Source organism: Diadema setosum, chromosome 5 (genome assembly GCF_964275005.1).
Source record: "Diadema setosum chromosome 5, eeDiaSeto1, whole genome shotgun sequence".
NCBI classification, from domain to species: Eukaryota; Metazoa; Echinodermata; class Echinoidea; order Diadematoida; family Diadematidae; genus Diadema; species Diadema setosum.
This window is the reverse complement of record NC_092689.1, coordinates 24,484,580-24,499,889: the sequence shown is the minus strand read 5'-3', so window position 1 is coordinate 24,499,889 and position 15,310 is coordinate 24,484,580. Positions and strand designations below refer to the sequence as shown.

At 38.6% G+C, this 15,310-nt stretch overlaps 1 protein-coding gene across 1 annotated transcript in view; it reads right to left on the bottom strand.

The window, feature by feature from the left end:
- The window catches only part of LOC140228798 (small subunit processome component 20 homolog), a 121,814-nt gene that overhangs the window by 83,333 nt on the left and 23,171 nt on the right, over positions 1-15,310 (bottom strand). The window contains exons 3-5 of the mRNA XM_072309071.1: positions 9,082-9,148; positions 7,480-7,612; positions 269-457 (exon numbers count right to left, since the gene is read on the bottom strand). Of these exons, the coding sequence (XP_072165172.1) occupies positions 269-457; positions 7,480-7,612; positions 9,082-9,148 (389 nt within the window). The remainder of the gene's footprint in view (positions 1-268; positions 458-7,479; positions 7,613-9,081; positions 9,149-15,310) is intronic.

Sequence of the window (15,310 nt, the reverse complement as noted above, 5' to 3'; positions counted from 1 at the left end):
GCATTCATGTTTTATTAATGTATGAATGTATGGACTTTCCAAACATTTAACAGCGATTATCTCAAAATGACTATTGTGTGGGTTAGCACTATATTGCACCGACCCCCTCATTTATAATTTGTAAATATCATCAGAGCATGGCTAGTTATGATTTTGTTTCTTTCTATCAAATGACTACTTATCCTATTAAAAGAAGGTTACTACTGTCGTGTGACTCACATTGAAATCATACAAAAAGAGGATTGCTATGGATGTTTTTTGTGCATACCGGTAGACATCATGAATATCTCTGACAAGATATCGCCAAAGAAACTTGAAGAGGTAACAGAGACACTGGAAAGCGCCCTCAATCAGCTCTGCATCTTGGGTGTCAAGGAGCGAAACGATGATATCGAAAAATTCCGGAAAATGAGGGTAGAAATCCATCTGGAGGTCTCGTGCCAGTTGAACCACAAGACTGGCAAGAGGTAATACATGAAAAGAGAGAAGGAGAGAGAGAAGGAGTAGAACAAGATGGAGGAAGAGTGAGAGGAAAATGCAGACAAAAAAAAAAAGAGAGAAAAAACAAAACATGTGATTGAACTGGTACGTTAGAGAGGGAGCATTAGACGTATAATCCCAAACTCTGTAATTCTGCATCCAACCAGAATACCACTGCTTCAGCAACTTCATTGGACAATACTTTTGTTAACAATAAATTGAATTTTAAACCTGGTATCTTAATAACAGAATTAACTGATCATTTAATGCCTGCTTTTGTTATAAAAAGTTTTTCTTTCTCTGTATCAGACAATTCTGGGCCATCCTTTTAAAGGTGCAATGCATTACCAATGATATGATAGGGGAAATGATTTTTGCACTGAAGAAGTTGATTTGTCCATAGAAGTAAATAATAATGTGAATAGGCAATACAATTCCTTTGTTAAGCAGTTTGATGGTTTGATAAAAAATATTTCCTTTAAAAGATATAACAAAAATGTGTCTAAAAGGATAAAGTTTGAAATAAATCATTTACATAATCCAACTTATTATCATCAAAAAGTACATAATTTAGAAATGTTGTTACCTGCTTATTTAGGAATGCAAAATCTAAGTATTTTCATGAAAACTCGACATGGTGAAGAATATTTCAAGGAAAACTTGGGAATTTCAGTATGAATAATTCACTTGGTAAAAAAGAACAGGAAAAGAACAGTATAGACTCAATTAGATTGAATGATAAAATATTTACAGATAAACAAAAGATAGCTGATGCTTTAACTGGTTTTTCCACTATTGACACAAACATTATCAAACCAGTGGACAAATGTCAGTGAAAGATGAATTATTTGAATAACCTTGTTATGCTCTCTTTTTGAAATCTTTTAAATCAAAGGAATTTAAGAAACTTGTTTTGAAAATATTGCAAAAATACAAGTCCAGGATTTGATAAAATTGATTTAAAGTTGTTTAGTTATTCCACACATTTCCAGTGAACTATATTAAATTTTTAACCACAGATGTGAAATGGTGTAGTACCTGACCAAATGAAAATAGCACAAATTACACCTATACAAAATAATACTATTATAAATTGATAAGCCATGATCAATTATTGCCCTATATCGGTACTCGTTATATTCACAATATAATAAGTTGATCCGAGTATCCTCTCGGATTACCTTCTGTATCTGTACTGATTCTTTGTTCGTCTTCTTCTTCTTTCTTTATTTCTGGACAAAAGTTGTGCAGAGCTTATCTCAGAAAGTCCTCTGCCTACCAATTTCAAAATTATACCATACATGTATCATGTCCCAAAGACGACAGATCTAATGAAATCATAGTGATCAGTCGACCGTGACGTCACTATGACGTCATTATATGAAAACACATTTTCATTCATATCTCATTACTGGAATGGAATTTTTCAATGAAATTTACGTCACATATAGTTCAAGTCAAGCTCATTCTACTCATTTTCTCAAAATTCATCTCTACCCTTAAGACATGCGCGTACGTGCACGATGAAATATTTACATGCTCCAATCGAGCTCAAATTTTTTTTTTTTGCAAACGTTTCAGATCATTTGGAGCATATTTCAAAAAATTGAAAAAAATGGATGGACGAGTACGTGTGCGCACATATACGCACGCAGAGCTCATATGCAATAGAAATTTCCCATTTTTTCACATGGATCGAATGTCTGAAATGTCAAGGAATAATTCTACCAAGTTTCAAGTCAATCCGACTCAATATGACGTCATATGGGCCCCTCAAAGTTGAAATTCAGCGCGCGCGTCAATGGCGATATACAGTGCAACTATGCAAAAAAACGCCAATTTTATATCCAATTTTACTTGTCAGGATGGACGGTGACCCCCCCCCCCCCCCCCCCCCCCCATTTTCTTTACATATTGTGAAAGCTGATGAGTTGTACATGTCATTTCATGGGTTGGCGATGCTGGAAAAATGATTAAAAGATATCAAATTTCTTAATAAACTAGAAATATCGCTACGGCGACTGGTATGCCTCCGCCATAATGCATGGTTCTCCTAATAGGTCTATAGTACAATGTCTTGACAATGTGTGATGACAGATTCACACAATTGGCAAAATATCAAAATGACAGGTTTGCCACATATAAATGCTATTACATGTTTTGGGACATCTGATATTGTTTGTCATTGTGTGTTATGATTTGTTTTTGTCATGTCCTGTTCTAACTTTTTATGTGCCTTTAACGTCATGAAATATTATCAATTGAATGAAAATTTTACATGTCAGCTTTATTTCTTCATTTCTTCATTTCTGGTTGCTCTCTACCATAGCATAACCTGTACACCTCTGTACACAACTGTAATTTTATATTGCTGTATTTAATTGCTTACATAATAGTGTTCTGTATACTGATGTTGATGCTTTTTTAAAACGTTTCCTGCTTCGGTGAAATGAGGCACTCAAATTGAAACTCAACTCACGTGGACAAAAAAAGGGTCTATGCAAATCATCCTATATTGCCTTGTGGGTATCATGTCATGCATTATCAGTAAAGTTGGTCTGGAAAGAATAACTGAAACTGAAACAAATGCAGTGTGATGTTGAGGGCCAGATATACATATTGTATTCAAGTCACATAATCACTTTTGTTTACAAATGACCCTTGCAGTAGACATGCTGATCTTATCAAATGATAAAACCAAAGATAATAAGTTACATTCTGATTTATCTTATCATCAAGAAAACCTCTAGACTTTTCAGTCAAGCCTGAAGTACAAAAGTGTACCATCTGTTCAGTAAGGAGTACAGGACATCCTAATTTACATACTGACTCATCCTGAGTCACAAACTTTGATTTCTACAATGTATGCACATTATTTTGTTAATGCATGTTTTTCTGTAAGTAATGCTTTCATGAAATCACATTGATTTCTTTATGAGGAGTTGAAAATAAAACTTGTAACTTGAAGCATTACACATGGCTTTGCTAGGTTTCTTAATTTACTTATTGATTTGAATTATGTTTTTATTGAAGGTTTTTTAGTAATTATGCCCCATTGTAGCACCTTGAGTGACAAATCGTAAGAAAGTGCACATTAGAAATATCAATTATTATCATGTTTAGACCCTATCATTATGACTGAATGAAAGCATGATGATCAAAGTACCATCTAGAATATAGCTTCATTTTTTTTTTACATCAAAAGGATGATCGCCATTAAGCCAATCTTCCTGCTAGATGCTACGAAGTCCCAACATTTAACAATGATACATCTGAGGTTACTACATCCTCTAAAAAGGTCGTATCACACAGTGGTATCACCTTTCATTGATAGTTTTCTTTTACTCTAGAGCAGACTCTCCCGCGGACTGCAAACTGTCATAGATTGATTAAACTTAGGACTCTCAAACAAACAGGAATGTACCAACAGGGAGCTCGAGGGATCAGCACCTGCTGCAAATTGTGTTGTGCAGCGCAGTAATCGAAAGGTTGGCTGGCCTGGCACACGCATTTTCACGTGAACCGGAAAAGCGATGGAGATGACATCATTTAAACACATATGTGATGTGAATTGTGTTTATGCTTCCCCGTCAAAAGTGATTAGTCACAAACGCCAATCGTAAACGCACTTTTTTGTGCGTTTTGAAACGACATTCTAAAACGGCGTTTATATCAAAATGAGCAAGGACGCAAAACGCTGATTCTGGCCCAAAAAGGGGAAGCATAAACACGCCCACACTACTGCGCTGTCTTACATAATTTTTTGCGTAGTTCTTACATGTACAATGTGCGAAATATGCATGGAATATCAGTAATTGTTTGCGAACATGTTGCCACTATCGCGTTCATACGCAAATCATGCAGGATTCATACGCAGTTCATGAGTGATAATGCGCAGAATATGAGTGATTTTCCGTTGGCCTCAGTCGTCGCGCACAACCATGTATTTGCCCTATTTGGGGCCTTTGCGTGCCTATGCGCTGAAAGTGCGTGTGGTTTGTTAATGATTTATGCGTGATCTTTTTGTAGTTCTTGCGCAATTCATCAGTGATTTTCATCGCGTAACTCAGCGAAAATTCTCGACGGACAAGCACGCACAACCAAATTTCATGCGTTTACATGACTTTTGGGCTGTGTGACCGAGCTCTCACTGTAGACCCCGTTTACAGTGAGTGAAAAGGCTGGTCTCAGCCGCGGCTGAGCCAGGCCTTCATTTCACTGTAAACGTGCAAAAGGCCAAATGCGACTGAGCCGTCTTTTCTCATTATAAACGCAAACTGGGCCAAATGAGGTACCAAAATGCAACTGGCGCGCTCCCAATAATAGTCGTTTGTTTACAAGCAGAGCGCCACTACGACAAAATATTGAAAGCTTTGAATGTAAACACCTGGGCCGAGCCCTCCACTGTAACCTGTCAAAATTGCGGGGCCGAGTACCACAATTGAGGCCGGGCTCGGCCGCAGCTCGGCCCGGCCCTGCACTGTAAACAGGGTCAGAGACCTCGTTAACAATGCGGGGCCGGGCCGAGCCCGGCCTCAATTGCGGGGCCGATCCCCGCAATTCTGTCCATTTACAGTGCCTGGCTTGGCCCGGGCTTTTAATTCAAATCTTTCAATATTTTGTTGTTGTGGCGCTCTGCTTGTAAACAAACACAATTTGGTATAGTCTGGTTTCCAGACCCTTTGCCAACTGGACTCCACGGCGACAAAGTCACCGTTCGCCAAAGGCCTTTGCCGGGGAAAAAATCCTTGGCAGGACAAAACCACCTTAAACTATACTACTATACTATTCAACGTTGAGGGCGTTAATATCCTGATTAGCGAAATAGTATGGGCAGAGGGTCTGGAAGCCAGACTAAATTTGGTACCACATTTGGTCCAGATTGCGTTTACAGTGAGAAAAGGCTGGGCTCGGTTGCGGCCGAGACTACCTCCAGAGCTTGGCCAAATGCGCGGCCGATTTGTCCCCGCATTTGGCCTTTTGCGCATTTACAGTGAATTGAAGGCCAGGCTCGGCCACGGCCGAGCCCGGCCTTTTCACTCACTGTAAACGGGGTCTTAGTGTGAGCTTGCTACACAACATGGCTGTACATTAGTTTGCCAGCAGTACAAATCCTGGTATGCCAGAATGCAGTAAGAGAGAAAGAGAACGGAAGACTGACACAGATAATTGATATGAAGAGAGTCTAAATAACTCAGTGTGTATGTTGAAATTGCATTGTATGTCTTGAAACATCATTCTAGCATGACAAAAGATGTCATGACTCTGACATGAGATGATGCAATGCTCTGCAGCATGATCTCTTTGAGTCCTGACAGAATGAGGAGCCATGCATAAATACACAGACACAATATAGCATTGATGCCTCACCTATCACACTTCAGAAATAAAATTTCTTTATGAAATAGGTCGGGCCTCGAATTAACAGACGGCCACCGACGGCCATGGCCGTCGGTGCCCCTCTCGTTGGCCGCAATGCCTTTTTTTCCTTGATCAAAGTTACGGCCAAAAAAAATGTGCCCTTTTTCTTGTGGCCGTGGTGCCCTTTTAGAATGAAAGTTATTATTTATGACGTATAATATGCCCTTTCTCAAAGTCTACACTTTAATAAGCTTGAACAACTTTCCTGATCTCATATATCATACCTTCAGTTCACTCGCGTCCCAATATATCTGATTCAAACTCAAAGTATCTTTCCGAGATACGAGACGACGTGTACGTGTACGACTGGCTTTTACCGTCCCGACTGCCTCCGCAGCGCAGCGGCCATAGAGTTACTAGCTAGGCAGCGGCGGGCCGGAGCAAGTGGTTGCAAGCCATGCTAAAAAATGCCAGGCCTGTCGGACGGCTGCGAGCATTGCCATCTCTCTCGCTCTGCATTCATGCCCGCATGCTCAAAGCAAAATGGCGCCGGAAGTGCTCCAAAGCGAGCGCGGTGTATGCGTTGAGAACGTATTGTATTACAGAACCTACATCATATTGCGTATGGCCTACTGCCTAACGTTGTCTGCTGTGGAGAGATCTTATGCGTGCGTGCGCTGCTGGAGTGTAGCAGCACGGTCGAATGATAGCATACAGCTCTATGCGGCATTCACATCACATATAAACACCCAACATGCCCTTTCCAAAGTGGCCTTGGTGCCCCTCTGACTGACCTAAGTGCCCTTTAATGGCTGGCCTCTTGGAAAAAGTGCCCTTTTCTAAATGGCCTTGCCCCTCCAAAATCCTATTTCAAGGCCTGTAGGTGCTGGGGTCATGGTCTTAAAAAAAGGCCTGCTGATTGACAGTTAGCATGTCTTGCTACGAGGATGAGTTTAGGTGTGGAAACACTATTTGAATATTAAACATAAGGCTTCTACTAGATCAGGGACATGGGAGAGACAGGTGTGCAAAGTTATCAAGCTTCTTTGATCCTATGCTTGCCACTGATAAACCTTGCTGTATTTTCTTGTAATCACATTACTTTTATAACAAAACACCTGACATAACTAATTTCTCCAGTCCAAATAAACTTTCCTTTGTTTTGCACTGTTTATTAACTAATGTTATTTAAAAAAAAATCTGATATACAGAACAAATTGTCTTGGTCCCATGGATCTCAATATAACTGAGTTTCCACTGTATATTTGCAGAAGTATAGCTTCTCAAGACATTGCTTTTGTACATCCAGTTAAAATCTCTCCTACACACTCTCGATGCCTCTCAGGAAATTATGTCAACACAAGAATCAGAGCAATGAAAAGTGATTCCCCCTCTATATTACCATGATAACGTCACATAACACTTAAAGCATAAGAACTTGCAACTGGAGGGAATTTGGCTGAAAACTAATAATTTTGATGTTCTAGCACAAATTGCATATACTTTGTAATCTTAATTACCACATTAGTTACCAAATCTAAAGTCTAAGGATACCATGATAACACAAGATAAAATTGGTGTTTTTATTTTTTGATGCATTGAAGGACCCCACTTTGAATTGTTAGCACAAATACTCACTCCATGAGAGGGAGGTAAGCCATGCTATTTGAGACTCTCAGGTGGTTCTTCAGTGCTCCAACAATCTTGTCCTCAAAATGGACCAGCTGAGCAAAGCTCTGGACCTGGCCCAAGATCTCATGGCTGAAGTTGACTGAATGATGAGAAGAAATATCAAGAGCAATTCACTGTTCATGTAAGCCAGTGTATTACATACTAAACCTATGAGGAAAGTTGATATAAAAAGCAACAATGACAACTAAATAAGCTTGGGCTTGAAAATTGTTACACTTTATTTGCTCATTGGAACATATGTCATATAACTTTCTTAAACATAGGCAGTTGTGATTTTTTTTTAATCAACAGCTAACCTAACACTAACAGGCAATAAAATAACTTAAATAATCACTTTTGACAATAATTATCTGTAGGATTCGCAAAATATTTAACAGAACCTGGAATAGCGACATGTGTAAGCACAGATCATCAATACATATTGGTGCTGTGAGCCAAAGCATGGAGGCATTATGGCAAGATTTATTACAGTTGCCTCACTAGGCAAGTGTGCTTTCAGTTTACTTATTTAAGCATGATAATTGGTTGCCCTAAATAATTGGACAAGCAGCTTTGCCATCATTTTCTGATGTTTAAACAACTTAAATTCATCCTTAGGCTGATTCACTCATGTTGCATTGTTAGGCAAGTGCTTTCATGTTTGTATTTGCCAAACTTGGAGTTAGGGGAAAATTTGGCACACAGTTTTCAAGAGAAAGTAGAAAATGTAATAAGTTTATGCACAACAGACAGCATGCTAGACACCAGATGATAAACACCCAGATGAACACCCAACACTGAATGACCTCACTAGCTCACTTAAGCTTCTGGCTCAGGTGAGCAGAGAAAACTCTAACAACTTGAGCATGACAAAATATTGTGTAACATTGTATACTTGAGTCTTAAATTCTTTATGACTTGGGACTTCCTGACAATTTCACAAATGGTTACATTTGTAGTCATGGAGTGCACTAATGAAGAGAGAAATGTAAGCATGCAAGTAGAGATCAGTGTTTATGCTTTCACTTTCTAACTTTGTGAATAGCATGTGACTGGCAAAATTCACTCACAAACAAAAAGGAGTTCATTTATAGCATATACAGCACTATGCTATCACTATCACAATCGATATAAGAATTGTAGATCAGTGCAGTTTACTCCAAAACTGTTCTCACACGATTGTCTACAATACAAAGTATGGTAAATCTATAGTCACACATTTTTGCTATTTGAAAGCATTTTAAGCACTTTCACATACTGCCAATATAATGCATGGAGTTTCAGCTTGGTTTCTGTGAGAATATGCCTCTCCCAACGCTCATTACATCTCGGTGAAAATGTCTCATTTAGTGGTACTTTAGCAGAGATTTATCTGTGTTGTATTGAGCATTACAGAGTTTTGTAGGAAATTTCCCTTCCCATTCCCACATGCACCGCCACATAGGCATGTAAACGCACCAATCTAGTTCATTTTATATTCATCCCTGACAAGCATGAGGAAATTCCACGTGAGAACCCTGAACTGATATCAAGTTCCAACCTCAGGATACCAGACTATGTAATCCTTACCAAAGTCTTGTGTGCAGTTGAGTTCCTTCCACTTGGCAAGGCCTTCTGCAAAGAATGAATCCGCATACTGGAAAACAAGTACAAAAAGAAACTTTAGACATTTTCAAGGCACTCTTACATCACACTGTTTATGTTGATATCAGCATCAGAGGCCCTAGCTATTCCTACTGTGTATAGACTAGGTGACAGTTAAAGACAGTTCAAATGACCTTGACATTTAAAGAGGAAAATTACAGAAACAAACAAGGATTCAGTGAAAAAGTGAAAGGATTCTGTGAAAGTTTAAGGAAAATTGGATAATCCGTTCAAAAGTTGATTTTTTTTTTTTAAAGCTCATAGTACAGCTACAGCTGAATGAGAAGGCTACAACAGCTTGTGCCATCACACCAGAATAATAAAGATATAAAGATAATTTCACAAAATCTGATTTTTTAAATGAAAAGTACACATTCTCTTGAATTGTTGACATATAAGGGTTACATTATTCCCCCTTTGTAAAAGAGGTAAGTAAACTGCACTTTCATATTGGTAGGAAACTCAAATATTGTGACATTCTCCTTATATCCTCTTTATATTGTTGTTCTGGTGCCATGTCACAAGCTGTTGTAGCCTTCTTATCCAGCCATAGTGACACTAAAACTTTAAACATTACAACTTTTGAACAGAATGTACAATTTTCCTCAAAATTTGACAAATGTTCTACTTTATTTATTGTTGCATTCACTCAATCCATATGTATATTTGGGTAAATGTCCCATTTCAACTATAAAAGCAAAACAATTGTAAAACTACAATGTAGGCATGCAGTGAATTGAAAGTGGTGTTCCGTACATATCTGTCACATACAGTGTACATAACTCAGTGTCTACTTTCAAAACCAATTTTGAAGGACATACTGTACAAGCTGAAATTAATTTTCGCGAATTGCTAATTGGAGGACATTTTTGCGTGTTGTTAATTTCGCGGTTGCGAGGGTCTAACTGAACTTAGTTATTCTCGTGTTGTTATTTTGTGTGTTGTTATTACGCGGTTCAAAGGCGATTCGCGAAATTCACGAAAATAAAGCCACCGCGAAAATTTCAGCTCATGCAGAAACAGGTTAAAGATTTGTAACTAAGTAATGCTAATTTTGGTTTGCATTTAGGCAGCATAGTAGTCTGATAATAATTGTGTTGATAGATTATTTTCCATTTAAAAACTGTTATGTACGTATCATACAAGTTGCCTTATTGATGTTTGAAATTCAGAAGTGTTGTAAAAGAGAACTGGAGAATTCTGTATTAAAATGATAACTATTGTAAGTTTGAAAGCAACTAATATCTAGTTATGTAAAACTAAAAAATTGGGGTGCTGAAAAATACATGTTCTGTATGTAACACAAAAATAGAGATAAAAGGGCATTTTTCACCACAAACATGCGGTAAAATACCTTTAAATTTGAAACTTTGTCTGTCCAGAGCTACTATGATACATGCTTTCAAAAGTGAAATTGTTACCTTATGTCCTGGTCACATCAAAATGATCTAATTCAAAATTTTCGAAAGCACACTTCTGTACATTGTGCAGGTATCTTTAATCTGAGCCTTTTGCATTATACTTTTCTCTTTAAAAATTCTTCAAATATTATTCAATAACAAGAGACCCGTGGGTCTCCCACTCATCTGAGTATCAAGAAGAAGATTTTTAAAGATTCCTTAATTTGGGGGGTGGGTGGGCCCCCTGGGGCCCTCAGGGGAGCATAGTGCCAATTTGAAAAAACTAGAATTATCACTGAAGGTGATTAATACCCCCGCCCCTAGTGTTGCTTTATAGTAATGTCATGTCATGAGGGCAATGACGTTAATACCAAGTTTGTGCATTTGTCGAATTGGAAACAGAATAATTTTAGTTTACTGTACAATTACAGAGTTGACACTGAGTATAAGACTTACAGCAAATGGAAACATGCTTTCCCCCAGCATCACTACACTCAAAGACCATCATACATAACCAAATTTGACCTTCATAGCTTGAATGGTTTATTTTGATACAAAAATGAGTGGTTACCATGGCAACACATTTTCCTTAAACTAACACATTGGTGTCTTGCAAAACTACACTTCTAGATCATGATACATATTAGATTTCACTTTAATTGCTTGAATGATGGAAAAGTTATTCGATCTGCAAGGTTTTGGTAAAATTGTGGTTACCATGGCAACGGTTTGTGTGACAAACACAAAATTTATGTGTTCCACATCTATACCTCAGGGCCATAATGCCTACCAAATTTGGTTTCAATTGCTTGAAAACTGTGGAAGAAGTTCACTCCACAGGATTAAAAAAAAAATGCTGTTACCATGGCAACGCATTGTCCGATACAAATACAAAGGACATTTTGCAAAACTACACTTAAAGAGCATTATACACACCAAATTTTACCTTCATAGATTAAATGGTTCAATTTGATACAAAAATGAGTGGTTACCATGGCCACACATTTTTCTTATATCAACACATTGGTGTCTTGCATAACTACACCTCCCGATCATCATACATACTAAATTTGACCTTAATTGCTTGAATGATGTGGAAGTTATTCAATCCACAAGGTTTTGGTAAAATTATGGTTACCATGGCAATGCTTTGTCCGGCAAACATAAAAATGTTGCACATCTATGCCTCAAGGCCATAATGCCTATTGTACCAAATTTGATTTCAATTGCTTCAAAACTGTGGAAGTTGTTCACTCCACAAGATTTCGAAGAAAACATGTGGTTACCATGGCAACGCTTTGTCAAGTACAAACACAAAGAGTGTCTTGCATAACTACACCTATAGATCATCATAGATACCAATTTTGAAACTGATTGCTTAAATACTATGGGAGTTATTCAATCCACAAGGTTTTGGTAAATTTATGGTTACCATGGCAACGCATTGTCCGACAAACACAAAAAACATATCTTGCACATCTGTACCTCAATACCATCATTTATCTTCAGTTTGATTTAAATTGCTTCAAAACTGTAGGAGGAATTCACGACGCAAGATTTTGCAACAGACCGCCCGCCCGCCCGCGCCCGACCGCCCGCCCGCCCGACTGCCCGACCGCCCGATAGCCCGCCCGACCGCCCACGCGACCACCTGCCTGCCCGACTAACATCACGGTGATTCCTATACCCTCTTCACACTACGTGTGGCGGGGGTATGAAAAATGAGATCCTATTTCCTTAGGGATGCTACCTGCTGAGTTTAGTGAAAATTCATCATTGGGTTTTCAAGAAGAAGATGGAAAATACTTATGTACAATTTATCCCCCCCCCCCCCCCCCCCCCGCTCTGAGGGGGGCACCCCTGGATCTGCCATGAACAAACTACAGTCATCAATTTACTGAGACCCATAGTAATAAACTGTAATAGCTCAAGCAATCCTGGCATTTGAGAAGAAGATTGTTGAAGATTCCTTTTTTTTTGGGGGGGGGGGTTGGGCCACTTGGGGGCCCCCAGGGGGGGCATGGTGCCCATTTGAACAAATTGAGATCCTATTGATACGCACAACAGAAGATGGACGACAGACAACGGCCGGAGAGCGATCGTAATTGCTATCAGTAGACCCTGGGGTCCCATACTCACCCCAAGCTCACCTCAGTTTGCATTATTCCATCAGACTGGTATTGGTAAAAATACTTGCAAAGTACAATGTATTTATAGACAATCTAACTATGCAGTTTAAAAGATATTTATATTCAAATGTAAAAATTCCCCCCCCCCCCCAATTCAATCCCAGCCCAACCCCTGGATCTACTATGAACAACTTTGAAAACGCTTTCACTTTTGTATAACATGTTACTCAGAGCATTCCAGTTTGAAACAATATTTGTCTTCTTTCTTTTTTTTTTTTTTTAAATAGAGGGTTTTGTGGTCCTTGTATTGAGTACATTTTGTCACCCTTGTGATAATGCACTAGGTTTGGTGACAAATTTGACCATGTGTTTACAAGGAGACGAAGAAAATGTATTGCCCCCCCCCCCCCCCACTTGAACCCCCTTCCCCCAGCCCACCCCTGGATCTGCCATGAATAAAGTAGAAACTACAGTCACCAATCTACTTGAATACTCATAGCACTGAATAAGCTCTTTCTAACATACTCTTCTGGTTCTAGATAGAAGATCTGACACAAACAAACTTAAAACTACAGTCACTAATCTAAATTGTACATAGTTCTACATTCAGTTCGCTTACCACTTAAGTTGAAATTTGCAAGATGGGGGTTTTATTTGTCTCCCCCTCCCCTCGGGCATTGCGCTCCAGGAGGCCCCCAGGTGGGGAATGGTGCATATCTGTACTGATCTATATTCTATCACCCAAGCGATAATACCTGCCACGGCTGGTACAAATTTGATCAACTATGTGGATGTGCTCTCAAGAAAATGAAATGGGCATGGTGCCCATTTGAACAAATTCAGATTCTATAACCCTAGGAATGCTATCTGCCAAGTTTGGTGAATATTCATCATGGGTTTTTCCAGAAGAAGCAAAAAATTGGACCAAAATTTGGTGCCCTGGTTGCAAGGGGGCATCCCCAGGGCCACCATGAGCAAAGTTCAAACTACAGTCACCAATGTACATACCCACAGCACTAATTGAACTCTATCACTTCTGGTTTTAGAGAAAAAGATTTCTAATAGAAGGGCTTTGGGCCCTGGGGGTGGGTTCAAAATCATCCTTAGTTTACGGTCTCTGGAATCATTGTTACAAGGTGAACAGGATACATTGCACAGGAGCAGACAGGTACAATCACTAACAGATGATCTTCACCTAAAGTTTATTCATAAGGCTAAAACTGTTTTAACCCGTTGAGGACGAGTCCCGAGTATACTCGGGAAGGGGTCTATGGGAAATGCGTGTTGTAGCCCATCCACAACAGGTTAAGAGAAGTCTAGTTTGTTTTATGACTATGCCAAATTAATTGTCAAAAGACTGTAACACAGCAAGGCCTGTGAAGAAATTGGAGTCTATACATACACAATGTAGGCCAACACAGAGTGAATGCATAGCCAACAGCACTTGTAAGGTAAGTGGGGAGAGTGGTTTTTACAGTTGTATGTCCTCACTTCTGTATAGAAACGACATCAAAGTACTAATCCAAGGGATAATAGAGATCTCCCTACCATAGAAGCAGCCATACATAGTGGAATGTCTGAAAACAATCTTGTCTCCTTTATAGTCACCATAATTAACAGCACTCGACACACTGGCACTGGTCTGATGGTACCTGACCAGTTAAAATCACTGTCGGACCAGTAACATTTTCAGGAATGCATGAGTAAAAAATGGAAAATAGGCACCTACTGGTCCTACAGACAGGTCAGATCAGTAGAAAAAAAAAATGTTGCAAGTGTGTAGCCCTGCATAATAACAATGCAAGTCAATTTTCTATTCCTTACTATCACCTGATGAACTCAGCATCACAGAAACTTATCTTGAACATACAGGTGTACAAAGCTATCACTGACCTTAACCATTTCTCTGGCTGTGAAATATATATATATATTTTTTTTTTCCTCTCTCTCTCTCTTTTATGGCAATACTACAGCTCCAGCACCTATACCATTTGTAATCAATCTATATCAAAGTTGTCTTACTACTGGACTTTTCGATTTGCATGTCCACGTCCTCGACTGGGATGTGTGACGTCAGTTTATCAAGGCATTGCGCATGTGTAGCAACCAGGGTACTCAGGGTTGTTTCTCGAAAATCGAACAGGTCATTGGTTCCAGTCCAAAGTACAAAGCCATGATTGTTACCATTCTATGGCTACTATCAAAACACTGAATAATCAGTGTTTATACACAAATATTACAAATATTTGTATAATACACAAATATTACATTACGAGAAACGGAAATACTTTACTAATCAGATAAGTTTGTTTAAACATGATATTCAAAATATTGGAAAGTTATCAATATGGCTATCAATAAAAATAAGGACAAGCCCCGTATTACATCAATCAAATATGGTGATTTATTTGTTGATGATGTTTCCTCAATAGTTGATATTTTTAATCAGTATTTTTCACAAATAGGAAGTAATCTTGCCCAAAATATTCCATATACTCATCTGAATTTTCAAGATTATTTAAAAATCCACAATCCTAGCTCATTGTTTTTCATGCCTTTGCACAGAAATGAATTATTAGATATAGTTCAGAATTTAAAAAATAAAAAAAGCTCTGGTTATGACGG